Source organism: Diorhabda carinulata, chromosome X, assembly GCF_026250575.1.
Source record: "Diorhabda carinulata isolate Delta chromosome X, icDioCari1.1, whole genome shotgun sequence".
Taxonomy (NCBI): domain Eukaryota; kingdom Metazoa; phylum Arthropoda; class Insecta; order Coleoptera; family Chrysomelidae; genus Diorhabda; species Diorhabda carinulata.
The window spans coordinates 6629764-6655921 of NC_079472.1; the positions used below are offsets into that span (position 1 = coordinate 6629764).

The following is a 26158-nucleotide window of genomic DNA, read 5'->3' on the forward strand; positions in this document are numbered from 1 at the left end:
GTCCTCATCTATCGCTACCATGCAAGTACACTTCCTCGTCTAAGAAGAGAAAAAGAGGAAGGACCCCCTTTGTTCGTCCAATTAAAATGTCCTCTGGCAAATTATAGACGGACTGTTAGGTGGGATCGGGTTAATTTGGGGCCAGTAGTTGGCCTTTTTGGCTCAGGACTAGCTGCTTTTAGAATTCTTCTGACTGTCTAGCCACTCACAGCCTCTCCTCGCGTTACTTTCAGCTCTTGTTGGACTTAAACAGCAGTGAAAACCCAATTTCTCACCGATGTGCTAACAATGTACCGATCATCTCTTTCGGATGTGTCCCTTTCTCTTTCGGAATCGTGTCTTTTGGAAACGAACGTAAACTCTGGAAACAGCAGACTGACTTATGTTCAGCGCAGTGACCACTTCTCTGGTCTTCTTGCAACAGGGTGACCGCTTGAGCGACTTTATCAGTTGTTGTACCCATTTTTAGGTAGAATTCTTGTTTGTTGTTAGCGTAGATGTATGTTAACGATTGATGGCCAAATGATAGTGGTAGGCCAAGTAGATAATCTTCTCTAAGGGTCAGTTTCTCCTAATTAGCACTATGCTAAACAAACATGAAAAAAGTCGTTAGCGATCAGACCATATTGTTGGTTGTTATCATTTTGAAGTTATTGCTATAAGCTTTGAGATTTTACTGAGAAAAAATACAATTTCGTGCTCAGTTCTTTTTTTAGGAACTTACGATTGCAGTGTGACGCCTGAGTGGATTTTGTTTCTCACAAGTGTAATATACATAAGAGCATAACACGTAATAAGCGTTTTTTCTTGAAAACATGAGTAATCGTTCAGTTCAATAGAAATCTCAGCCTAAATATACATCCGATCGTTGTATATTTGTATTGTTAATTGTAATATTTTACTATTTCTCTTTTATTCTGTAGGCAATTTCTATTCTAAAATTGAAATAAATTGCACTAATGCATCAAAATAACACAACGTTCAACGCAATTTTTCAACAAACTTTAATCGTTTGTTATTATATTTCCGCGAAAAACTCTTTATGTGGAACATACACATTCTTTCAAAAATTATCATAATTTTTATTTACTTTTGCCCCCGATAATAATCTCTATAAGATTTGCCAAATATAAATGAAACGGATGACATCTTTCTTGAACTTTCTATTTGATTGCTCTTAGTGCTCTTTGTCGAATATCAAATATGTATGAGTATCCAGCTTCATCATCATCAAGTTTTCCAAATTTGCTTTCAATAAGTATCAAAGTGTCATTAATTTTTTGTTTCCTCCAACTTTCGCATGATAATTTATTTAAAGTACCTTCAGACATACCAGGTTTGTTTCAAAAGTCTCCCCACGTCTTAAATACCCAACCACATATGTAGAGTATACTTATGTATAGTTTTCAAGAACTCTTTCATGGGTGGAAGTGCTTGCTTATGTTCCAGAAAATTCTAACGTTTATCAACAAGTACCTACGAGTTATCTGCAATTTTTTTGCCAAATAGGTAAGTAATGAACACCAATGGATTACAATGGAAGAAGTGAGAATAGACGAAATCGATCGATTACGAAACGAGAATGGAGGTGAGATATTACGAAAACTAGCAACAAACATAACCAGAAAAGAAATTAATTATAATAAAAAAAGCAAAATGAAAATAGGCAGACCTGTACGAATATGGAGAAGAGATATAAAGAAAGAACAGATAAAATTAATTTGGAAAGAGACTACCGAAATAGCCAAAAATAGAAGGACGATTAATTAATTCCGACTTTGTTTCTATTGTATAGTACATATATGATTAGATATTGAATAATAATTAATTCAAAACCGATTGAGCAAAAATTGTTTCAGTTTTCTTACATATAGATAGAATTGAAATAAAATCGTGCTCGTTAATTTTGCATGATTGCCCTTCACCTTTCGATTAATTCTGAATTGGTGATTTATCTAGAACCTGATAGAACTGCAACACTTGCATGGAACGTTTTCCTCGATGCAACTTTTTTTTCCTCTCAAACTTGTTCTGAAATCGCAAAAATTTCCCTTCAGCATGATTTAGTGTCTATTGGTGTAGCGTGCTTAACATATTTTTAGAATATTTATTATTTAATTCAAGTGAGAACGTTTAAAAATCAGACAATACTATTAATAAATGCTGAATTCGTCTTGCTGCGTTCACTGGACTTCGCAGAACGTAATAACATATTTTTTTAAGATCATTTCGCAAAAATATCTTCGTAATAAATTAGATTCTGCGAACAGATTCATACAGAATATGTATATCATCATAATGTAGTTAAACACTCCTGTAATTCATACAGTGTGTGTGAAGAGTATGGATATATAGAAATAATATAACTTTTATTACAAATTTAAATGATCGAGTTATAGGTTTTGACCTTTTGATTTAAGAACTTGAGCTCAATTTATTAACATTACATTGTCATACTAAAGAATTTTAGTAATTTATTACGTACAAACTACCTTCAATCTTCTGTTGGTGGCCTTAACCATACATGTAATATACTTTCTCCACTAGAGTGAGTCCTCCGTAGTTTTTGAATTCTAAATTTTCATCTTTCTTGTTTATTTGTACCGCTGTAATTCTTTCTCATACTTTGTGTTATCACATATAGGTACCTTTATTTTATACCTCTTTTATCTGTCTTATGCCTGGTTTATCAATTACAATTTATCTGCGAGAAGAGTCTCAGCTAACAATTAGTGAAAATTGGGTTTTTCGACAACAGGATAGCTTTTATCTGTTTGTTGAATTGTGAGATAGTTATTTCTCACTTCAGGATTTGAATATGAATCTAAATATTGTGTTGTGAACTTTATTTGGTTCCCAGTCTGTATAAGATATGATAATTTCTACTGGTTCCTTGTGAGCTGAATTTATTTTGAAGACATGGAAAATACTAACACTAAGAAGGTAGGCAGTAATTTTACTGAGGAAGAGAGAAATTAACTATTGAGATTTTTCAACCAGCAGAAGAATACAAAAAAGAAAATGAAAGAACTGATGGAATCTAGCATGGAAGTCGTGCTCGTTCCCTTTCTCAGAATTATCCACTCTTTCCCTTACTATATAAAGCTTTCTTTCGTGTTGGGACTTCCACAAGATCAATATCCTCATCACTATCCAGTGAGTAATCAACAAAATTCATCATATCAAAATAAAAATTAAATGATGATCTCACTTATTGATCTATGAACCAGAGTGTTTATGTTTATTGGTCTATGGAAAAAATACACAGCCAATCAAGTCCGTTATATTTATTTATCACTATTGCCAAACTTCCTTATCCGACAGCTGCTAAACCAGTGGATAAAATATAGATGAAAAACCCATCTGCAGCTTTATTTGCAGGTTAATATACGTATAAAGTATAGAGGTATATTGAATAGGATCTCTCGAGAATGTTTCTTTTAGTTAGGTTAGAACAAAGTTTTTATGAATGAAATTTCAGATTCCTATAACTCCGAAACGACAGCTCGTACGACAAAAAATTATATAAACTTGTAATGTTATTTTCACATATTTTACAAGCTTTAGAAATCAAATCAAATTATAATTTGTTAATTTTATTCAAAGTATTACATTAAATTGAATTGGTGAAAAGTTAGGCACGCTACTATGATTATTTTTAATTATCAGCAGTTTTGTGGTAATTTAAATTGAATTTATTGAATAAATGTTTCCTCCATTTCTAGCAAACTACACTACAGTCATAGAAAAACTGGAGGGCCAAAACTTTTAAAAAAATTTTGCCAAAACTATTTGTTATCTTGGAATTAATTCTTACCTTCATCAATGTTAATGATTAATTAATCGTATTTGAGGTTAGAAGATGAGATTAAAATTGTATAATAAAATAAAATGATACAACTTGATATATTAGGTGGAAAAATATATGCAATTAACTATCCTTTATTGTGCGAAACATTTAAATCACGAAAAAAATTATTTGCCAGGAAAAAACCCTACTTTTATAAAAATACTGAGAGAGGAAGGCCCTAATGTAATCGAATATGATACCTCTAAATTATCATTTTTCGTAAATCTTGAAAAATCGTTCGATACAGTCCAACTACTAGATCAGAGCTGAAGCCTTTGAAAAAATGGTGAAAAGTGAAATAAAAAATAATAGTGGGATAAAACTCATTAGAAAAGGAAGAGAATATAATATAAATGTAAGGAAAAATAATACATTGAAGATATAAGATGTCTGTGGAAAATTTTCACAATGTTTCCAATATATTTTTTGTCACTAAAATATAGACATTTTAAATTCATGATTTCACTTTTTATTTATTTACCTAAACTTCCATCCATATGTGAGATTCATGTTAATTTGAATTACCACATTCTGTAAAATTTGATAATTAAATCAAAAATTATTTTCACATGAATCTGATTAGAATTATTTTTAGGGGCGTGTTCGTGAGGATAAAGGACAAAAATTTGCACGTTGAATGTTTCAAGTGTTCAACTTGTGGAAGTTCGTTGAAAAACGTCGGGTAAGTGTGTAGATATACTCAATTTTATAATTATCACTATTCACGACAATTTGGGATGCAATTGAAAGTATCACTCTAGCTTTTAATCTGTTAAATTCATTAACTTTGTTCTAAACTCAATTTGGTTATGTTCATGGAAATGCCAAATAATTAGGGTGAAAACAGTTTTTATAAAATTGTCATTAACAGGGAAAAATTTGAAAGAAAACTCTTTATAGAAAAATGATGAGAAAAATTTTACAAAACAATTGTTAAAATACATTTTTTTGTAGAAGACTTATTTTTCACAAAAAATTATGTTAAAAATGTAAGTGAGACTCTCTATACGCGCAAAGTACTGTATATAGATATTTTCAAAAACAATTTTTACAATTTAACTTCCTGAAAAAAAAACGATATACGCAACTAAAGCTGAATACTTAATAATGATTAAAAAAAACTTTTTTAAATGCTATTGGGCAGACGGCGACAATCTCAATTTTATTTTTTTCTGCCCAAAATTAAAGTTTTTAGCAAAAAATTTGTAAAAAAATTATTATTAGGTCATTATTGACATAAGTTGGAGGCGTTATTTCAAAAAAAAAACAATTCAAATATTTGGGAGCACCAAAATGAGCCAAATAATAAATAACTCCCGGAAATTAAAAAACTGTTATGTTATCTAGCGCTAACTCCATTTTGATTTTCCTTACGTTTTTTAAGTACAATTTTCTCGCATTACTTTTTCTTCTGAGGTAATTTTTTTATATTTTGCACCATTCACGAGATATTTTAAAAAGCTGAAAAACTTTGCTTTTGCCCTAATTATTTGGCTTTTCCGTAAACGATGACGATGCAAACATTGCCCCTTTTCAAGTTTCACCTTCAACCATAATTGAAATATCATGTAAATACTTGCCCCTTTAAAGTAAGTTTATACTTTCTCTCTTGAACTACATATAAGTTTTGATTTCGATTTGATCTATTCTCATATATGTATTAAACTTGTGATGCTGCAAAAGTATAATAAGAAAATTTACAGTAGAAGATGATAGATGATGCAATTGTAAATATATCATAATTTTTCTAGTCGATTTTTGGTTGCTATATGAGGATATGAATGAGCTGTTTTAGGTACATTGATCAACAAAAAAAATTGATGCTGGAAATGCGCTGCCTACAAATTTTTCTATACCTTCAGTTTTTAAAATATAGATGAATCGTTTATGACCCCCATATGATAAAGAAAGAAATAAATATAACTTCTCTTCAAAACTAGAGTCTAATTACTATCAAAACTGAAACTATAACTTCCACAAACAGACGTATATAAATCATCTCGCTATGAACAAATGGGGAATCTAATACCGCTCATATTTATAATATTTTTCCCTTTAGTATGCAAATTTTTAATATTGTACCTATGAAAATCACTTAATTTTTAAGTAGAATATTTCGTCATGATATTTTTCCAAATTTTGTGTGTGAAAGTGTGAAAAAACCAGTAACAATAGAAAGGTCGCAGCATCTATATCAGAAAATTTTAAATTGATATTTTTTTGGGAACAAACAAGCTAGTAACTAAAAATGCACGATTCATTCTTTAACTAAATTTGTGTTCTGCAATCTAAGCCACGGTTTCCAATGAGGAATCATTTTTTGCAATATCTATTTTCTATAATATCATTCACGACACAATTTATTTTCTTGCAGTTACTACAATATCAACAACAAATTGTATTGTGACATCCATGCTAAATCAGCGGCTCTAAAAAATCAGTCCAATCCAAATTTAGTTCCAGTAACAGTACCACCGTAAGTATAAACCCTACAAAAACTTATGAGACAAAAATATGATTCTATCATTTATTGATGGTAGGTTATCCAGAGACCATTTTGTTTATTTTGTTTGTGTGTTTTCTTTACAGTGGTGGAAAAGCTCCGGTTCACGCCATATCTTCTGCCCTTTCTAGTCATTCTTATCCAACATCATCTCCATTATCGCCAAAGTTAAATACAGCTGGTAATCAGTTCCAGGTAAAAGTTCAACAACATTAAGCAGTACTCACATAATGAATATAAACAAGAAAAAAGTTTTTCTAATGCAAAAAAAGAGTAAATATTAAAGATAAATTACAGTAAATGAAATTATGAAAACTGAACTGAAATGAATCTGTAGTTGTTGTAGACTTGTTATCAGAGAAAATTTTCTTAAAATTTATTGCACACACAACCCTAAAAATGATTCCTTAAGATTTGAGTATTCTATACTAGTAACTACACTCAATAAAACTTTCTGGTAACTTTGATCGAGTTAACCCAATCATGATCTATATAATCGGGAATTGAACCGGATCACGTTCCCTTAATTGCAAGATCCGTGTGAAGGGGTGATTTGTTGATAATTTCTCACCAACATGTGAAATCTATTATACTAAATAAATATAATCGAAGAAACAACGCACAAATCTGAATCTCATTCTGGGTTAGGATTTACAATCACCTGATTGGTGATCTACCTTAACCTCGGTTATAGTTTCCTAAAAGTCCTGAAAGACGCCTAGCCTAACCTATAATCAACATCTAACTTTTCAATATATTATTTATCTATCTATTATTAGTTATCTGGTTTCATATTCCAAATCTAATGTAAAATTATATTTAAAAATTAGCTTTAGAATAAAATCTATCTAATTTGTTTAACATGGCACCAAATCTACTTAACCAATACTATTTTTTTATCTTTGTCTTTCAAATAGCTCTTGCCACATACGAACCGTGAAAATAAACGAGCTGGTATTCCCTGTGGTGGGTCACTCACACATTCTTCCAGATCGAGCGTATGCTACAATTGATAGGGGAAATAAAAAAAAACAAATTGTTAAGCCGATGTCAAGAGTGTCTAGATGTTCTTAACCAACATGACACAGTTTTTAAATTAGGCAAAGATGTTTCTAACAGTGATTGGAAAACCGGAGGTTTACAAATGTTGAAACTATTTTCACAGTCGTATTTTAACAGATACATGCGTATTATCCATTAATATTCAACCAAATCCAATTCCTAATAGAGTAAAACAAAGACTTATGGATGTGGATAACCTACTAAGCATGCACTGGAAAACTTCAGAACGGTGCAATATTCTTAATATTGAATTATTCGCCATTCAATATCACTAACATTACATTATTCATGATTCAGTATCCCTAACACTGAATTATTCGTGAAGCAATGTTCCTAACGTTGAATTATTCTTGATTCAATATTCTTAACATTGAATTAGTCGTGAAGCAATGTCTTTAACATTGAATTATTCACCATTCAATATCACTAACAGTAAATTATTCATGATTCAATATCATTAACACTGAAATTTTCATCAATATTCCTAGCGTTGAATTATTTTTGATTCAATATTCTTAACATTGAATTATTCGTGAAGCAATGTTCCTAACGTTGAATTATTCTTGATTCAATATTCTTAACATTGAATTAATCGTGAAGCAATGTCTTTAACATTGAATTATTCACCATTCAATATCACTAACAGTAAATTATTCATGATTCAATATCATTAACACTGAAATTTTCGTCAATATTCCTAGCGTTGAATTATTTTTGATTCAATATTCTTAACATTGAATTATTCGTGAAGCAATGTTCCTAACGTTGAATTATTCTTGATTCAATATTCTTAACATTGAATTAATCGTGAAGCAATGTTCCTAACGTTGAATTATTCTTGATTCAATATTCTTAACATTGAATTAATCGTGAAGCAATGTCTTTAACATTGAATTATTCACCATTCAATATCACTAACAGTAAATTATTCATGATTCAATATCATTAACACTGAAATTTTCGTCAATATTCCTAGCGTTGAATTATTTTTGATTCAATATTCTTAACATTGAATTATTCGTGAAGCAATGTTTTTAACGTTGAATTATTCTTGATTCAATATTCTTAACATTGAATTATTCGCCATTCAATATCATTAACAATGAATTATTCGTGATTCAATATCGCTAACACTGAATTATTCGTGGAGCAATGTTCCTAACATTCAATTATTCTTGATTGAATTTTCATAACATTGAATTAACTGTGATTCAATTATTATTAACATTCAATTATTTGTATTATTTGTAATTCAATATTCCTAACATTGGATTATTAGCGTTTCAAGATCCCTAGCATTGAATCATTTTTGAATCAATAACCCTAACATTGAATTATTGGTAAGCTTTGTCGACATTTTCGTAACCGTCGTTTTACGGTATATTGATCTCGATTATGAACGAGAACTGGAGCTTAAACTTCTCGAACTGTAACGTCTTTGAGTATTTCTATCAATTTTTTAAAACTTTTTTACACAATTCAAACTTGTGTTGCCGAAAACTGCACTTCTCGATATTCTTAGGTATTGTTTAGGGTGTATGTTTGTCAGCTTACGAAAAGAATAACATAATTTTCTCAGAAATCAATTTCATATCAAATGAGTGACTACTCATAATTTACTAATATTTCCACGGAAATTTGATTGGATTATTATAATGCTATGTATTAGAGATCAAAAAGATGAACTTTATTATTCTGTCAGATTTGTTCGATTATTGATATTGCATTCGAAAAACTTAATTTCTTTTTTATATACTCTCATTTTTTCTCTATATTTAACAGCACTCTGTATTGTTTGCATGACACACACCAAACTTAACTTTCGCAAACATTTTAGGCAGAGGATACTAAAGAGAATGTCGATGTCTCGTCTGAATTACCACTATTAGCAAAATCTAACGTTAGCGATTCTAACATTAGTAATAATAATATATTAAGCAATTCTACCCCTGTTTCGTTCAACAAATATTTGACTTACAAGGTAAGTGATATCTATGGATTTGCGTTTTTTTAATAATTCATTCTGTTTCGATGATTCTACAGCTTTCAATTCCTCAAATTCATTCGAAGAATTAATAAAAAAAGTTGCCAAACATTTGCTGTAGAATAACAAAAGTTACTTGTAATAATTCATTTACATATAATTTTTTTCAAAATAAGTATATAGTTGTGAATAAAATGTGTTAACATAAATGGTTGCTCTTGTGAAAAAGTTTGAATCATTTGCCATTTTATATGCGAGAGTCACACTGAAAATTTTCGGATACTCAAACATTCAAAGATTATTCTAAGAAATTCTATTTAATCTTCTTAATTTGATCTTTTTTAATCCCTATAGAATTGACAGAGTGGAATATTACAACTTCCTTTTTGTCTAAAAAATGGATAAGTCTATTCCACGCAAATTTTATTTGAAACCTCTTATGTACATTTTCTAATATATTAGTCAGCAGATTTTCGAGTGCAATATTTCCTATATAACCTCTCTTAAAAAAGAACGCAGCCATAATATTTTTCAACACTGCATGAGAATCAAATTTTTGCATGAGGTTGTAGCTTATAAAATAATAAAAACATCGCTCTCTTTTGGTTTCAATATTTTATAGTCAAAAATTTTAATACAACCTTTTCACTACATCCTTTATAAAATATTTCCATCATAAATTTGAATTAATACATTTCATAATGTATACATAACACGTAAATGATTTTCGATAAATGCCTACGGTGTTGCTGATCAAATCTTCAATCTTCAATCTCGCTCTCAATGTTTTTTTTTGTTAACCAAGGCGGATGATCGGCCAGGACGAGATTTTTCCTATAATGTTATCAGTACGCTTATAAATTTTACATATCTTAAGTATCTAGTGATTCAAACAATTCGCATTAACACACTATCTATAATTTTTTATCCTAACATGAATAATGACGGGTTCAATAATCTAAGCATTAAATTAAAAATTGTAGAAGTAAAAGATCCAACACAACAGGTAATTAATTACCTCTTGAATTCTGTCGCATGCATTTAGATATATCTTGTACATACACTAGGATTATTATCAGATTTTGTTTTCATGTGTTGCACAAACAAGTGTCAAAATACAAATTGGTAGTGTACAATTTATTCATAACAAACACAAATAGTTACGATCCCACTGTCACTACCACTTGAATCCGATATTATAGCTGACTAATTTCATTTTTAGCTTTTTAAACTTGAATAATAAATTTTTATTCTCATACTTCCCTATTATGTTTTTAGCGTTTTTCAATTTTGTTTATAATCAATTGTTGAACATATTTTTTACACGATTTTTTTCACTGGTTCTCTAGTAACGATTTTTAGACAATGGTTTAGTTGTGCAATGTATAAACCTCACATATTTAGCTCAAAACAGGGTCGAATGTGGAATAATTATTCTTCATAATAACAGCATTTTGTAAAGCATTTTTTTACATAGTATATTTCAAGTGATTCTGTGAGTAAATTATTCAGTATGAGTACGATGCTGCTTTATATTGAAATATCAAAACAAAATGCCATGCTTTCAGCTTTTTCATTTAATTTTGGAAATTTCTAAGGATAAAGTGGGAATAGCAACTGATGAATCTTATATCTGGTCTAGAACTTCGTTCTCAAGACATAAATATAAATTTTTGCGTGAGATGAAATTTATTCGGTATAGTTTGGTTGTGAGTTATCCTATTGATTGCCAAATAAGCAAACTCGATTTTTATCCCTCCATCCATCACAAAAGTTCCATAATTTTTTTTCTGCAAATATGGAATAGAAGCCTTTTGATTCTATACAGAAATAGCTCTAATATGACCATACAGTACCAGTACAGAAAATTTCACATGAAAATGTTATTTTCCAACCACAATTACAGTGTTGCCAGTTCTCAATATATCACTAATGATCCACGCATTAATGCAAGCTTTTCAACTCTCTTGACTAGAGCTGTAATTAAATGTTATCGATTGGGCTATCAGCAAATCTTGCAAGCTTACACACATCGCTTGAAACAATAATTTTATGAAACTCATTTGTCGGTTATTCCAGGGAAATAGATTTTTCAAAAGAAGTCAAATTTCACCACAACATTTCTGTGATATTTTTGTCGTTAATACATCATGTCTGTTTCAACGTTGCGTCTTCTAGTACGTAAATGTTTATTAATTTTTCTATTTGTCTTTTGAGTTGAATGTGACTTCTCAACATTTCTTCATCAATGGAATAATGGTTGTTCACTTTTTATGTCTAAACTTTTCAGAGATGAAACATTCCAAGTACTTTTTGCTTATGTTTTTCATATGGAACGATTGGTATAAAAATTGAAAAACTGTTCACTCGAACTATTCTAATGCAATAAATCTATAATTAAAGTACTTCTAACCTTCTGTAAATTTTGTGGTGCTCCCAATTATTAGTATACATTCAATTTCGTTGATGTCTAGTTTATAAGTATAAACCTAGCGTTTTAAACATTTCTTCAACCAAACAATCTATGGTCTAGTGATTCTGCTGATGACCACTCAATGGGGACTCTTTTTTTGACCTCATATTCACTTTTAGTCATCAATTTCTATAGAAAATAATTTCTTATTAATAGTGAATATTAAACACACTTTTCATATAATTGGGTGCAAAAATGATAACACTATAAATAATTTATTATATAATTGTAAGCTTTCATTTTTTTTCTTAGACGAACGTCACTGGCCCGAAACCTTTCTCCAGCGTAACTGCTCCACTTTCCCCGTCGAACACTTTACCAAGAGCAGCTCCACTCTCTCCAGTCGCCCCCGCACCAGCGCCATCTTTTAATAGTCATTCATACACTCCATCTGCCTATAGTCCATCATCAGGTATGTTATTTGATGTATAAATATTACTACCATAGATCAAAACTAGAAAATATAAACAGTTCACCGATCAGTTATTGAGAATTGAGTAAGTAAACTATTCCGAGACTTGGGTATAATTTTACTGAAAAATAATATTAAAAATTAAACGCAATTTGCCTGTAGTGAAATACTTTCTTAGGGACAACTTAGACTCGTTAATATGAATGTTTGCTTTAAGAAACCATTAGATCAATTGTAACAGCAAAATTAATGGAAATCAACTAGTTCAAATTCAACGAACCCCTATCAATACTGATCAAATATTTGTGAAATACATTGAACAGCAAATTTCTGAAAAATAAATATATAAAACCTCATAAAGTCAATTGCGAATATAAATGAAACTATCTGAAGAGGTTTTATATCCTTTTCGATCTCATCGTTCAAGAAACATTTGATAATATTTATTAATTGAAGATTGTAATATGACCTTCGGATCACTTAGAACTGATTATGAAGGTATTGTTTCTTTCAACCAACAACAATAATTTTTTCCAATACTAAAATACAATGTGTAGAATCTAGAAAAAAATTCATCACACCTATTAAGTTTTCTTTTTAATTTCATTCATAATATTTTTTAGTTACTGTGTCTCCCAAGCATGTCGTTATAAAACATTCAGTACCCTTTAGTTTAGACGTATTTTTCTGTATTAAATATGTCTTATTATCCTTTAGGACGTTTTTCTTCTGTTAAACCAGCTGGTGGTCTTTTCAAAGGTACCATTTACGGTTTAACAGTATTTTTAACAACACCGATTTATCTTCGCTTCGCTATATACTACCTGTAAAAACTAAAAAATAACATTTTAATAAAATAGTATAACGATATTGTTTAAAAGAAATTATATAAAGAAATATTTATTGTTTTTCAGCTCCTTCTTTTAATTCGAAACCTCGTCCTTTTTCCTTAGTCGTTGAATAACTAGTTATTAATATTTAGCTAACTGCTTTTGATATTAGGCCAAGCAACATGGAATTTGCTTAAAACTTCTAGTATACCTTCAATTTTTTTATACTGTATTTGTAATTTCATTGTTGAAATTATTGTCCTTCCTAGTATGTAGTTTAGAATGGTGTTGTGAGTTGAGGACTCAAAATAAAACTACCCAAGTTTTTTAAAATGCCAACTTCTCGATCTTTCATTTGATCTTTATCGAGGCTAAAAATATGTTGTACTATTAACGTTGGTGAAGATAAACAAGTAAACAAAAAGTTGTGAAATTAGACAATCCTCTCATATATAATAAAATTTATTTTCGTTATTACGTTATGTTTGCTCTCATTTATAATTTTAATAACCAGCTCTCTTGGGTAACAATTAACTTTGAAAATTAGTTTGATTCCATTATTATTATCAGTATAGAAATCAGGGTTACTTTTATTGTTTCTTAAGTTAGGTCTCCGAGGATGGTTCGAATAAAAGTTGAGTAGTCGGCCTGAAGCTGAAGGTTTGAAAAACCTATTTGTCAATTATTTATCATTCGGTAGAGGATTGTCGGAGAAACTTCGAAACTTCTTCAAAACGCATTCATCAAATAATTGTGAGCTGAAATTCTACTCAATAAACAAAGTTAGCAACTTATTCAAATATATCAAATACAAAACACCTAAACTCCAGCATTCCAGTGTGATTTATAAAATAAATTATTCAGACTGCAATAAGAGTAACATTGGTATAACTAAACAGTACTTGAAATCCAGAATATATCAGCATAAATATGATTGTAGAGGAAATAATAAAAACAAAGGAGATGAAACATCTTTGGCCTATCATCATTTCACTGATGGTCACAACATTAATTTTCATGATGTGAAAATTTTTGATAAGGAACATAAATATGGAAAAAGAACCATCAGCAAAATGATATACTGAATCAAACCGTTAATAACCGTACGGATGTGGTTTATCTCGGTGTTAAATGTGACTATCTTTCGAATGTTTATAAGTAATATGTACCTATATATATTTTAGATGCTGTGTCCTATTCATTTATATATATGTACATGTACAGACATTTCCTCAATTTCTTATTTCTTGTACCTTTTGATATGCTTCTAAATGTTCTTGATTTTAGGTCTCTTTTGTTTTAAGAGAAAGATAAAATTTAACGTTACGAATTTTCTTTGAATCTTTATCAATATATTTTGATAAAAAAAACTAATTTTAAAACAGAAGAGACCTAAAATCAAGAACATTTAGAAGCATTGATATTTATATTAACACTATCTGATTATTGTTTTACTTTTAATTTCACAATTTTTTGTTTTCTTGTTCATCTTCATCAACGTTTGAGTTATTATGTACCAGATATTTTAACATTGATAAAGATAAATAAAAGATCTTGGACTTGGATCTTTGAAAGAACTCTTAGACGGTTTTATTTTGAAACCTCAGCCCGCAACACCAAAACCCGAAATTATATTTGTAATATTGAAGTCAATCGTCAATACCTCAGAACACTCAAACCGGTATAACTGTCCATAAGTTTACTATGCCATCAATATCCTTTTATCTCCTTAGGAAGCATTTGAGTACAATTTCAATTGCTTGATAAGTGAAGAAATAAAAACGAATGGTTTAACGGGTAAAAAAGTTACTTTATTTCACGACTAATAAAGATAACTTTGGTAAGTCTTTCATCTATCTCAATTCTGGTTAAAAATAATATGTTTTGCTAGTCCGTCTCATTTTCTTATAAAAATATATACTTAAGTGACAATAACTTTCTCTAATTTGATAATTGTATTTGAGTGAGTGTTTGGTGATTCTATTTTTTATTACTTGCCAATAAAACCATCTTGGTTTACTTATAATTGCAGTTGTTGATGCGCGTTGAATTTCAATTGATTTATATTTATTTATAATAGGTTTTGGCGACGATTTGAAGACAATCTAGATACTTGGCGAATTAATAAGTAATGCAAGTTGTATGTTTATATAAGTAATGTAAACCTTGAATCATCCCCGCATTTCCTCTAAGAACTATTTTGCTTATACAGGGTATGTCATAAGGAACTTTACATACTCAATACTGAAGAGTTCGCGTTAACAAGCAAATTCGGCAAAATACTTTGTAGAAAGTGGAAATGTACCTGTCCTCTTGAGGGACCATAAAAAAGTGAGGATTTACTAATTGGTCATTTACAACAACAATCAGCACGTTAACCAAAAACCTTAACTAAGAATGACATTCTCGAATAGTCTGGGGATTTTCCTCTCGTCACACATATAAATCACAGAAATTATTTATCACGTCTCTTTTAAATTGGAATTGATGTGTACATAGTGTCATGTATAGCGTTGGTCGATGATTGTTGATTCAAAATTCCAACCTATGGATTTCATCTCCAGTATGTGGTCGCTGAACCATTTGTAAGGCTCTACTTAATTTTGATTGAGTAACATTAAGTTCTCGAATTACTTGCTTAGTGCTTCTATATGGTTCATAGTAACACCGTCAATAATGTCTGTGCTACTATGAAAAGTGCCATTGGTATGAGCAGCTCTACCGTTACCATACAGAACCCATCAACAAAAATTAGGTCGGCATATTCTGTGGACGAGAACTATTTAAATTTTGAACAGAAGGAAAAAAAGTTTTACCAAAGCTAACACACTAGTACGTAACGTAATAATCTTATTTCCAGAATGATCCATTTGAACATCTATCTGCTCCATATTTCTGCGAATTTACAGCATCAATTTTTTGTATGTTTTGGATATAGATATAAAATTTTCTAGTTTTTGCACATTTTTGTCACCCAAATTATCCGATCATAAAAGCGATACGGTTCATTCTATGATTTATTTGTCTAGAAATTATAAATGTCATTGAGTTTGCTTGATGAAATAAAGAAAAGAAGCGGATCATCCCCTAGAAATGAAGTAAAAATTACTTTCCATTTGATAGCATAGTCGGCAAAATTCACTTATTACATTCTTATTGCTTGGCCTTATAACTCATATGTAAAATTTAGGAAATTGCAACAAAATCGATATAGACATTTTTTTTTATAAAGTGTAATATAGGTAATCAAATGCACGCTGATCTTCAATTAGATATATACAAGAAATTAAAAGTAAACTTGTATGATTTGAAAATAGATATTTTTGGGTGATTCGCAGATATTATTGAGAGTATATGCTTTAATCCTTTGTAAATATCCTTATTACCTTCCCAGCAATTCCAAAAAATAGCTATATTGGAAATAGGTTCAGTTATACTATTTTATAATAACCTCATTACAAGTCCTATATCTATACTACTATAGTTTTCATATGCGCTGTTAAATTTATTCCCAAACCGAGAACCGGTCGATTAAAAACTTTTGAAATCCTATTTATCGATCATTGTGTTAATTCAAACCTTTTTTTTTTCTAAATTATAATTAAGAGTAATTTGATTGTGTTGAAATAGAAATCTCAGCGAAATAATGTTTTACATTGATCAAACTTTCATTTTTAGAGATTTCTTATTTGCCAGAGTTACAATTGAAACTTAATAAACTTTGAATGAAATTTGTTACTTATTTCAACATGTTTTTGTTTTTAAAAAGACAAAGGTAATTTCTTGGTTACATAAAAGAAGAAACAACTAGATCCATAACAAAGCAAATAAGTTAAAATGGAAATTCACAAGACTTAACGACATAAAGATGATGGGATCAGATATTATTACCCTTGGATCTTTAAGTAGAAGGGAAGGACCAAAATGTTTTTATGAGACGATTTGACAAAACAATCAAAATGGACGCAAATCTCTTAATAAAGAAAATCATGAAAAAAGGAAGGGACCTATGTTCGAAAATAGACTTATGAGGCGGATCGTATAAAGACCTTATTTATTATAAATTTTGTTTTCAAGAACAAAATATTACTTCAAATACAGTTAATTGGAAAACCTTCCTCAATCTTAGATACAATATTCTTTGTGATACTTTGTTCAACTGCCATCCAAAAGTAGACTGGTGTGTTATTCTTTTCAATTTTTAGTAGACCGAATTCAAACTGTATTGTTGATATTCAAAATTTTGTCAGTATGCATAAGACGGAGCGGCAAGCACCTTCTGATTGTGCCAACCGCACCAGCTGACGATATGTAATGTAAAAATAGTTATAGCTCGACAAACCTTTGAGCCTTTCTTAGGCTGTAACTTGACGTATCGCTACTTTTTATATTCTTGATTCAATTTTGTTGAAGTCATTGTCTTTGTCAATTTTCCAATATTATTCTATATTTCATATCCACGCCAATTATTTTTTACAACCAAATATCCAGGATTCGGTATCATTCTAAATTTGAATTCGTCACATTCCAATTTTCTTTCGTATTTATTGTCCCACTCCAAGACCCAATAAAATATTTTGTCTTCTCTCTATGCTTGTACAGACGTTCTGTTTTATAGGGTTCTCACTGTTTCTTTTAACGCTATGTTGAGGTGGAGGTACCGTACTTCTGTTTCTAGTTTCCTAGAAACTTCCTCAGTACTTCTTATCTCAATCTATTCATACTCAGTTTTTTTTTTATTTTTGCAGATATTTTAAATTAATATCCGAGTATATATTCTGTGTAAGTTTGAGTCGATTGGTAATTCCTTACTTTCGACTCAACGTCATTATTGATTGGTGTCGATGGTAATTTCTAATAATACACCTAAAAAATATTCATCATACTTTCTTTGTATTTGAAATTTATGGAGACATGTTGATATAATAACCATCATTATGTAAGTGAAATTAAAATAGTTAAATATGCTATTACCTTTATAGAGATTATATATAATTTAATATTGTTTTCCTTCGAATAAGCTCTATCGCCTTATTGTTAATAGCAATTCAAAATATAGATATTGGACTGTAATTATTATATGCACTAAAAGAAGCTTATTAACTTTATTTTCACATCTTTTCTCCTTTCCCTTTCCATAATCCTCCACTCTTTGTGTTTGTTTGAATAGTACAAGTTACCGAAAACATTGTGTGGCCCCCTCCCCAAGAAGAACCAGAAGTCCCTACTGCGTGTCCCTTGTTCTATCCTCCTCCATCTCAAATCGAGCAAAAAATAATAAAAAAGAGAAAAGAAAAAGAGCTAGAAGCAGACGAATATTGTTCAGAAATTGAAGAAATTAACACCATGGCTCAATATTCTCAAGGTTTATATTCACAATTTTCTAGTAGGCGTAAGAGTACTGAAGAGTGTCGAGAGGCTTTAACAGAAACGTTAGGTACTCAATTATTGGTAGAAAACATTGTCAAAAGAAATACTCCACCATCTTTGACCCAAGATGTGGCAATAAATATTCCAAACAAACCACCGTCTCCTCAAAAACTTGAGGATAATACTGAATCATGTCCAAAATCAGAATTTTGTTGTCAAAAAGAAGATAGCTGCGACCTAAAACGGCCAACAGAATTTAGCCCGAATACATTAGAACGTATAACACCGAGCATTGAGAATGCTGTTCCTTTGAAATGGGAATCACCACTAACACAAGCTATTCGAACAACTTCACCCGATAAAGATACGTTTGCATCGATTCCTACTAAACATTCTTCCAGTGCTCTCGTTTCAGCTTTATCGGTAGCACCTTCAGAGCCTTTCATACCTAGTGGAACACATAAAGAAGCAGTTCCTCTTCCAGAAGAAACCGAACCATATTTTCCTCCCGAAAGACCAGTACTGCCTCCTGAACAGTATGGATGTATAGATGGTGATTCCTCTGCTCCTCCTATTAGAAAGAAGTTTAAAAATCCAAATGATAAATTATTAGAAGACTTGCCAAAACCACAACAGAAACTGAGTATGCTGGCAGCTTTAACCACAGCTCCAGAAAGACCGTATTCTCCTTTCACTGAATCAAATCCTGCAGAAAATACGAATAAAGTACAAGAAACTCCACGATCAAAAGCTGATGTGAATAGACCTTTAAAACCTGATGTACTGCCTCCATCTTTCGAAATGCAAAAAAAAGAACCGAAGCCTCCAAGTTATTATCCCCCTTCTGTTTTATATGAGAAAACTAAAGCAGAAGAATCAGAAGAGCATAGAGAGGAAAGCAATACCAAAAAAACAACAACAATTCAACGGGAGACGGTGCAAAATCCTGAACTTATCCAAATTGTTTTGGATGAAAACCAAAAATCTAGTCATAATATTGCTCCAATATTTCAAGGATTTTCATGCTCCTTCCAGAACAAAGGTGACATCTCTCAATTTTCAGTTGATGTTAGAACAACTCCTCCAATACTTTCACCTCCTCCTACTGAACCCGTTATAAAAACTATTGAAACAAGACCGGGTTTTGTACAGAGAGAAACAGTAACTGAAGAAAAAACTGAAAAGCAACAAACTGTTAAAAAATTTGAACAAGTTCAGAAACAGCAAAAGATAGTACAACGGATCGAAGATTCAGTAGCAAAACAAGCAGAAGAAGCCGTGCCAGTGAAAGCTGCGCCACAAGTTGCGCTTAAAAAACCCAAACAATTACCACAGTATCAGGTTGAATTATCTGCGGAAGCCGAATCAGAATTGATACTATTGGAAAAAAAACGTCAAGCTGAATTACGGTTGCAAGAACAAATGAGAGAAGAAACTAAAAAATCTACCGAAGCAACAATGCAGGATTCCACAAAAGTCTTACCTTCTCAGAAACCAATAATTAAAGTTGAAACAGAAAACGATAAAGTGAAAGAGAATCCACCGATCGATTCATTTTCTTCAAGACCTGGTGCTATAACACCGAGTAGAATTGGTAATAAGTCTCCGTTATTACCATATTATCAAGCTAATTTAGTTCCACAGCCTATGTCCGCTCGTCATAGTAATATATTCGATCCGAGAAGCCCAGCTGTTTCCAGATCACCCAGTCCATTACCAGGTGGTATAGATAGAGGAACATCACCAACACGAGGAAGAGCAATTTCTCCAGCACCTGGACCTCCAGAAAACCCTTTGAAATCTTCAAAACCACTACCAAATCCAGAAACAATAAGAATTGATCAGGCTCGAGATAGTTTAACACAATATTTACCGGAATATCAATTCAAGAGGGATATGATTGAGGAACTTCAGGGAATTCATGCTTCGCAACAGTCAGAGCAGAACCCTCAGATGTATACATCTTCAGTCCAAACTCAGAGTTTTCCTATTTCCCAGCAGCAAGTTACAAGTTGCCAGCATGTTCAAAATTTTGCATTGGAAAAAACTGATCGATTAGAAGCTCAAAGATCAGAAAAAAGTGTTTCTAAATTCGGAGATACTGTTATGTCTACTTCTGTCGATGAACAGTTACGGCAAGCTCATTTAGAACAACTAAGAAAGTCTCAAAGTGAATCGGTAGAAAGATCAGCAGATGGCTTGACACAAGTTCAAAGAAAAAAAGTTGTTACGGAAGAATATGAAAGATCTCAAAAAGAAGTTAATATTCAAACTGAGAAGCATTTAAGTACCACTGATAGTAAGAAGTATCCTTTTACATCTGTTAACGTGCCTGCTCTTGAACCATCTAACGCGAAAAGACATATCACAGATCCTCAGCGTACTATTCCATCACAAAAATCACAATTTGCCGCTACAGCGCAAAATATAGTATCAACACCTGCTCAAACGTTGGCTTATAATGCAGCTTCTTCCGCAACAAAGCATGTCTATGCACCTAGCACAATAGCGCCTTTGAAGCATGTTACTCCTCCTAGTACCTCGAAAAAACCTAATGTACCCTCTGTTTCCCAACCCGATACAGGTGCAGGAAGCGGCAAACAAGCTGCAGGCGTTAAAGTAGCACCCAGACGTGGTAGAGGTGTCTTGAACCCTGCTGCTATTGGTGGGGCGAGAATTCCTCTATGTGGTAGCTGTAACATGCAAGTCAGGTAGATAAACGAGGGTTGATTGTTTTGTGGCTTCTCTTCGTTTTGCATTTATTTATATTGTTTTTTTTTGTAACTTTGTGAATTTTTTCCAAATTTTCGTTTGTGTGAAATAAAAGGAAAATCGAATCATCATTTTTTGATATATATATAAATATATATATTTCTTGAATTTGCTATTTTTTGGTAGACCTTTTGATATTTTCATGCTTCTAATGTTCTTGATTCTAGGTTTCTAGGATTTAAAATTATTTGTTTGTTATAATTTTTTGGAGACAGATGAAAATTTGACTTCTTTTATTCTTTATCAAAATATTTTTATAAAAATTTTTTGAATCTTTATAATTGAAATTGTGTTTTTCTGTGATTTCGTCGTACATTTATGCAGTTTTATTTTTTTTGTTGTATTGATGATCTATTTTCTAAATACTGAGATGTCTGCCCTATGTAGACAGTAATATATAATATTTCTGTTTCTGGGATTTGAGATTTTAGTTAGCAGTGAAATATTTGTATAATGTATTATGTCCTTTATGCCTTATACTAATATCATATTTATTGAAATAACGCGATAGTTGTTGGGAAAAACATAAATTAAATATTTAAAAATTGTTGGAACGGAATCAAATACAAGAAAAAGAGAATTTTTAGATATGGTTCACATTCATAAAAACGAAAAAGCTATAAATGAGGAAAAAGACCTAAATAATTTAAGTAAAATTTATAGCCTTATTTTGTAAATTCTAATATTAATTTTTTCTCGCTAGACGAAATTTCTATTTTTATTTCATTTTTTTTGATATTTATGAAGTAGGTGATCTAAAAATATGTAAATTATCAGTGTAAATATCGTATCTTGATAAAGACTAAAAGCAGTTGAAACGTCAAATTTTCATCTTTAAGAAATCTTAAAATGAACTTATTTCAAATCAAAAGATACCTGAAAATCTGATTCTAAAACTTAAAATCATATATCATAAAAGCATATATAAATATATTCCACCAACTTATTAGGATGATGTTTTCGATTTTTCTTTACCTTGATGTTTTTGCACGAATTTTAACAGTGTTTTTCTTTTATTTATTTTAGAGCATGTGAATTCATTGTGCCACGCTAGAGAAAGCGAAAACTTATTAGAACTGGACGAAATTAGCTCGCAAATACCAAATCAACCACCCCCTCCACCCCCAGTACCCGTTTTCAGTCAAATTAACGTCACCATTCCGTATCAAAGTTCTTCTCCACAATTAGATTCAATCGGATCAAGTCCAAGATCCGATTATTCATCGTATTCCTCATCGAGTGGAAAAAATGTTCAAACCACTGAAACTTCACGTGAGAAAATAGTATCGGAAATTAAATCGATAACACCTAAGTTGAAAAATGTGAATTTATCCGAGACCCAAAGTCCAAGATTGAATTACGTGGTTTCCAACGTAGAAACAACTATCACAAATAATAATAAAAAAGTTACTTCCGAATTGTTCATCCCGATCAATAATTATCATTCTCCTAAACACAGTTTCCATATTAGATCTACAGATTTGAATCTACCAGATCAATTAACATTTTCTAATCAACCTGTGGACGGCAATGGCATTAGTAAAGTTTATTTGAGCAGTGGTATTACCAAAGATGCTACTGATTATAAAGATTCTAACAATACTCCCGGTGTGCCTATTTGCTGGAAGTGTAACCTTGAAATTGTTAGGTAAATGTTTATAACATTATCCAGAGATATATACAGAAAGGTAATTTTCTTCTCACAGTATAGGTTGAAAAAGCTCTTGAAAATATGACTATAACAGTAAAAGAAATCAAGTTTCAAATGTTGATAACTATTATACCGAAAATTGATCATTATTAAACAATATGGAATGGATAAAAAATGTAGAAGGAAATTCATCCAATAAAAAATACTGCTAATGATAAGAATTCTCCTGAACTTGTGTGGACCCAACAGCTGCAAAGAGTGGTCATTTGTAGCGTCCACCACAACATGATTTTGTATATGGTACCAGTGTGGAAAAAGGCTGTTGTCATCAAAAGAACCAAGAAAATAGAGTCGATCCCAAAGAAATATACACCATTCCACTAAATGAGACAGTCTGATTACAATTAATAATAATGCTGTTATTTTTGGTAAAAACAATCGAGAAATAGATACTGGACACACTGTTTGCCAATTTCTTACCTGCGTTTCGATAACCAGAGTGAACCTTAAGTGTTAGTTATAAAAATGCGAGTCACAGAGTGTAATTGTAGGTGTTGGTGCTATGGTACTGTAAACAGAATATCACGACTAGTTTCAGAAATTAAAACTTGATGTCAATACAAAAATTAACTTCCATTAACATTTTGTTAAAGTCATACTCACGAGGTGTAAGAATCGAAGTACTACTGTCGCCGTCTACGTAGAATGGTTTGTTTATTTCGGCAATTACCACAGACATATATATACTGCTGAAACTGTTTTAATGTTGAAAACTGCTTACAAAGATGATGCTGTGGGGAAAAATCAAGTGTCTGAGTGATTTTCTCGATTTAAAAATGGCGACATGTCGATTGATGAGAAACCTCGCTCTGAACGTCCATCAACTGCCCGAATCGATGAAAATGTTGAAAGAATTCGATAGCTTGTGCTCACAGACCGTCGACAGACAATTGATCAACTGTCTGAAATCTGAAATCACTGTTAGCCAGTTTTTGGTTGAAAATAACATGGCTCCGCTGCTCCACGCACCTTACTCGCCTGACCTGGCTCCGTGCGACGTTTCCACGCATGAAAAAGGGCATGAAAGGACGGCGATTTGAAAATATTGAGAAGACATTAAGAACGAGAAAGGAGCTTGCAGCCATCTCTAAAGATGAGTTCAAACAATATTTCGAACAGTGGAAGCACCGCTGGGATAAATTTATTACTTATAATGGAGAATATTTTGAAAGGTTACTTTTGGGTACCTCCTCGTATATATATAAATACAAGGGTGACCGTATATAATTTGGGGTACAAGAAAAATACCAAGTAGTATTTATGTCATCACCTCAAACATTAATGCACTTTGGTAACCGTAGCCTCCATAACTTAAAAGCTTAGAGTACTGAAAATTTGGATGAATTGCTATCAACCTTATTATCCGTCGTGAAACGTGGACCACGTGCTTGTTTCTCTATAAAGTGGATATTCAATGACTTTTACATTATTTAGACGTGAGATTTCAATGTATGCTGTATATTATTGTGGTGCAACATTAACCTGCAATTACTAATTGACTGAAGAGTACTGGGGAAGATTCTGTATGTACCAGTTTTCTGGAACTATACTTCGCCATTGCTGAAGCCTACTGGTGGTCCTTGTAACGCACTATTTCTAAAAGTGCTATCGGTGAAGTTGCATTTTTATTGTGTGTTATACGATCATCCGTATATACACATATGGAAGAGTTGCTGATCAAGAGCACAAACTTTCCATCAGTACAACTCGTTTTGAAAAGCTGAGAAGACGTTAGAGAAGATCCTCAACTTCAAAATCATGCTAAAGGACGAAGTGTGAGGTTCTTTGTAAGACCCGACCGTTCTTTTGAAAAAAAAAAGATGCTAAGTGAACGATTAACTTCAAACACTTACACCGTAAATCAAATTTTGACAGAAGATCTAAAAAATAAATTAGCCGAATTTTATGATCGCTGGTGACGAATCTTAGATAGTTAAAATTAGCATATTCCGTCATTTTTTGAGGAAATCATTTCAGAAGACCATGATGATTTATTATGTTTAACAGTAATACTGTTCTTCATAAGCTGGGGAACGAGTACAAGTGATTACTATATATTAATTGACTTAAAAAGAATATTAGATCATAAATCAAGCGTATGCAAAGATTTTGAAAATACCGTGATACTTTCTCAAGAGCTTTTTGACTTAAATAATTCTGTATAAATCTCTGTACAAAAGAACGTGATATTACTGGATGTTTCAATGGCAATTTTTTTAATCTATACAAGAAATTTCAAACTATTCATTATTCACGATACTTCTCATAAATTTTCAAATTCCACTTATCTGTATAGGTGATATTACTATTGCTAGAAACATTCAATAATCTCAATATGCTTCCACTAACTTCAATAATACTCTGTTCATTTCTACAAGTTTTTTTTTTGTTTTTGTATCTAGAGGACCATTCATAACAGCCCTAGGAAAAATTTGGTGTCCCAATCACTTTATATGTGCTACTCCATCTTGTAGAAGACCTCTTCAGGACATCGGATTCGTAGAGGAACGTGGTCAATTATACTGCGAATATTGTTTCGAACAATATCTTGCTCCACCATGTGCTAAATGTGCTGGCAAAATTAAAGGAGTGAGTATTTGACGACATTATTTGAGTAAAATGGTTTTCACTAATATACTAATTTATTTATATGAAAAATTCTATATACTACTAGTAGTAGTTATTCAATTGATAGTATCTATTATCAAACATCTTAAGTTTTACCAACTCACTATTATGGTTCGCCATAAGTCTGCAGGTCTCTTAGAATTATCAAGGGGCTCTTTACTTCTGTAGAATGCTGTTCACTGCTGTATCAATTCACCTATTGTACAATAGTATCTTACATATAAATATAATCCAGACCATTAAACATATACTCAGACAATGAATTTCAGGCCCGTATCAATGGTAAACGAACAAAATCCATACCACTTAACAACAGTATTGTACAAGCCTGTTCACTTAGTCCCATATTATTTAACATAATAATGAATGAAATCATGAAAAAAGTACTACTGGGTCAAGGTTATGGAATAGGTGACAGAGAAATCAAAATCCTATGCAATGCCGATGAAGGTCAAATACAAGAGAACCTGCTTAGAGTACGATGAAAGGCAGCATCGGCATCGGTGAGGAGTTATACTGAGGCACATACGAAACCTCACCTACGCCTTTACTGGCTCTCTAGC

General features: G+C 31.5%; 1 protein-coding gene across 19 annotated transcripts in view; it reads left to right on the top strand.

The window, feature by feature from the left end:
* Positions 1–26158, top strand: part of LOC130900749 (PDZ and LIM domain protein Zasp) — a 101619-nt gene that overhangs the window by 70112 nt on the left and 5349 nt on the right. For 2 of the 19 annotated variants that reach the window (XM_057811590.1, XM_057811588.1), the window contains exons 7-14: positions 4446–4532; positions 6225–6326; positions 6440–6548; positions 9253–9396; positions 12125–12284; positions 13002–13043; positions 21069–21195; positions 25370–25556. In XM_057811590.1, the coding sequence (XP_057667573.1) occupies positions 4446–4532; positions 6225–6326; positions 6440–6548; positions 9253–9396; positions 12125–12284; positions 13002–13043; positions 21069–21195; positions 25370–25556 (958 nt within the window). Of the gene's footprint in view, positions 1–4445; positions 4533–6224; positions 6327–6439; positions 6549–9252; positions 9397–12124; positions 12285–13001; positions 13044–13198; positions 21196–22282; positions 22905–25369; positions 25557–26158 lie in introns of those variants that run through there. The other 17 variants (XM_057811594.1, XM_057811592.1, XM_057811585.1 and 14 more) reach the window with 9 other exon arrangements.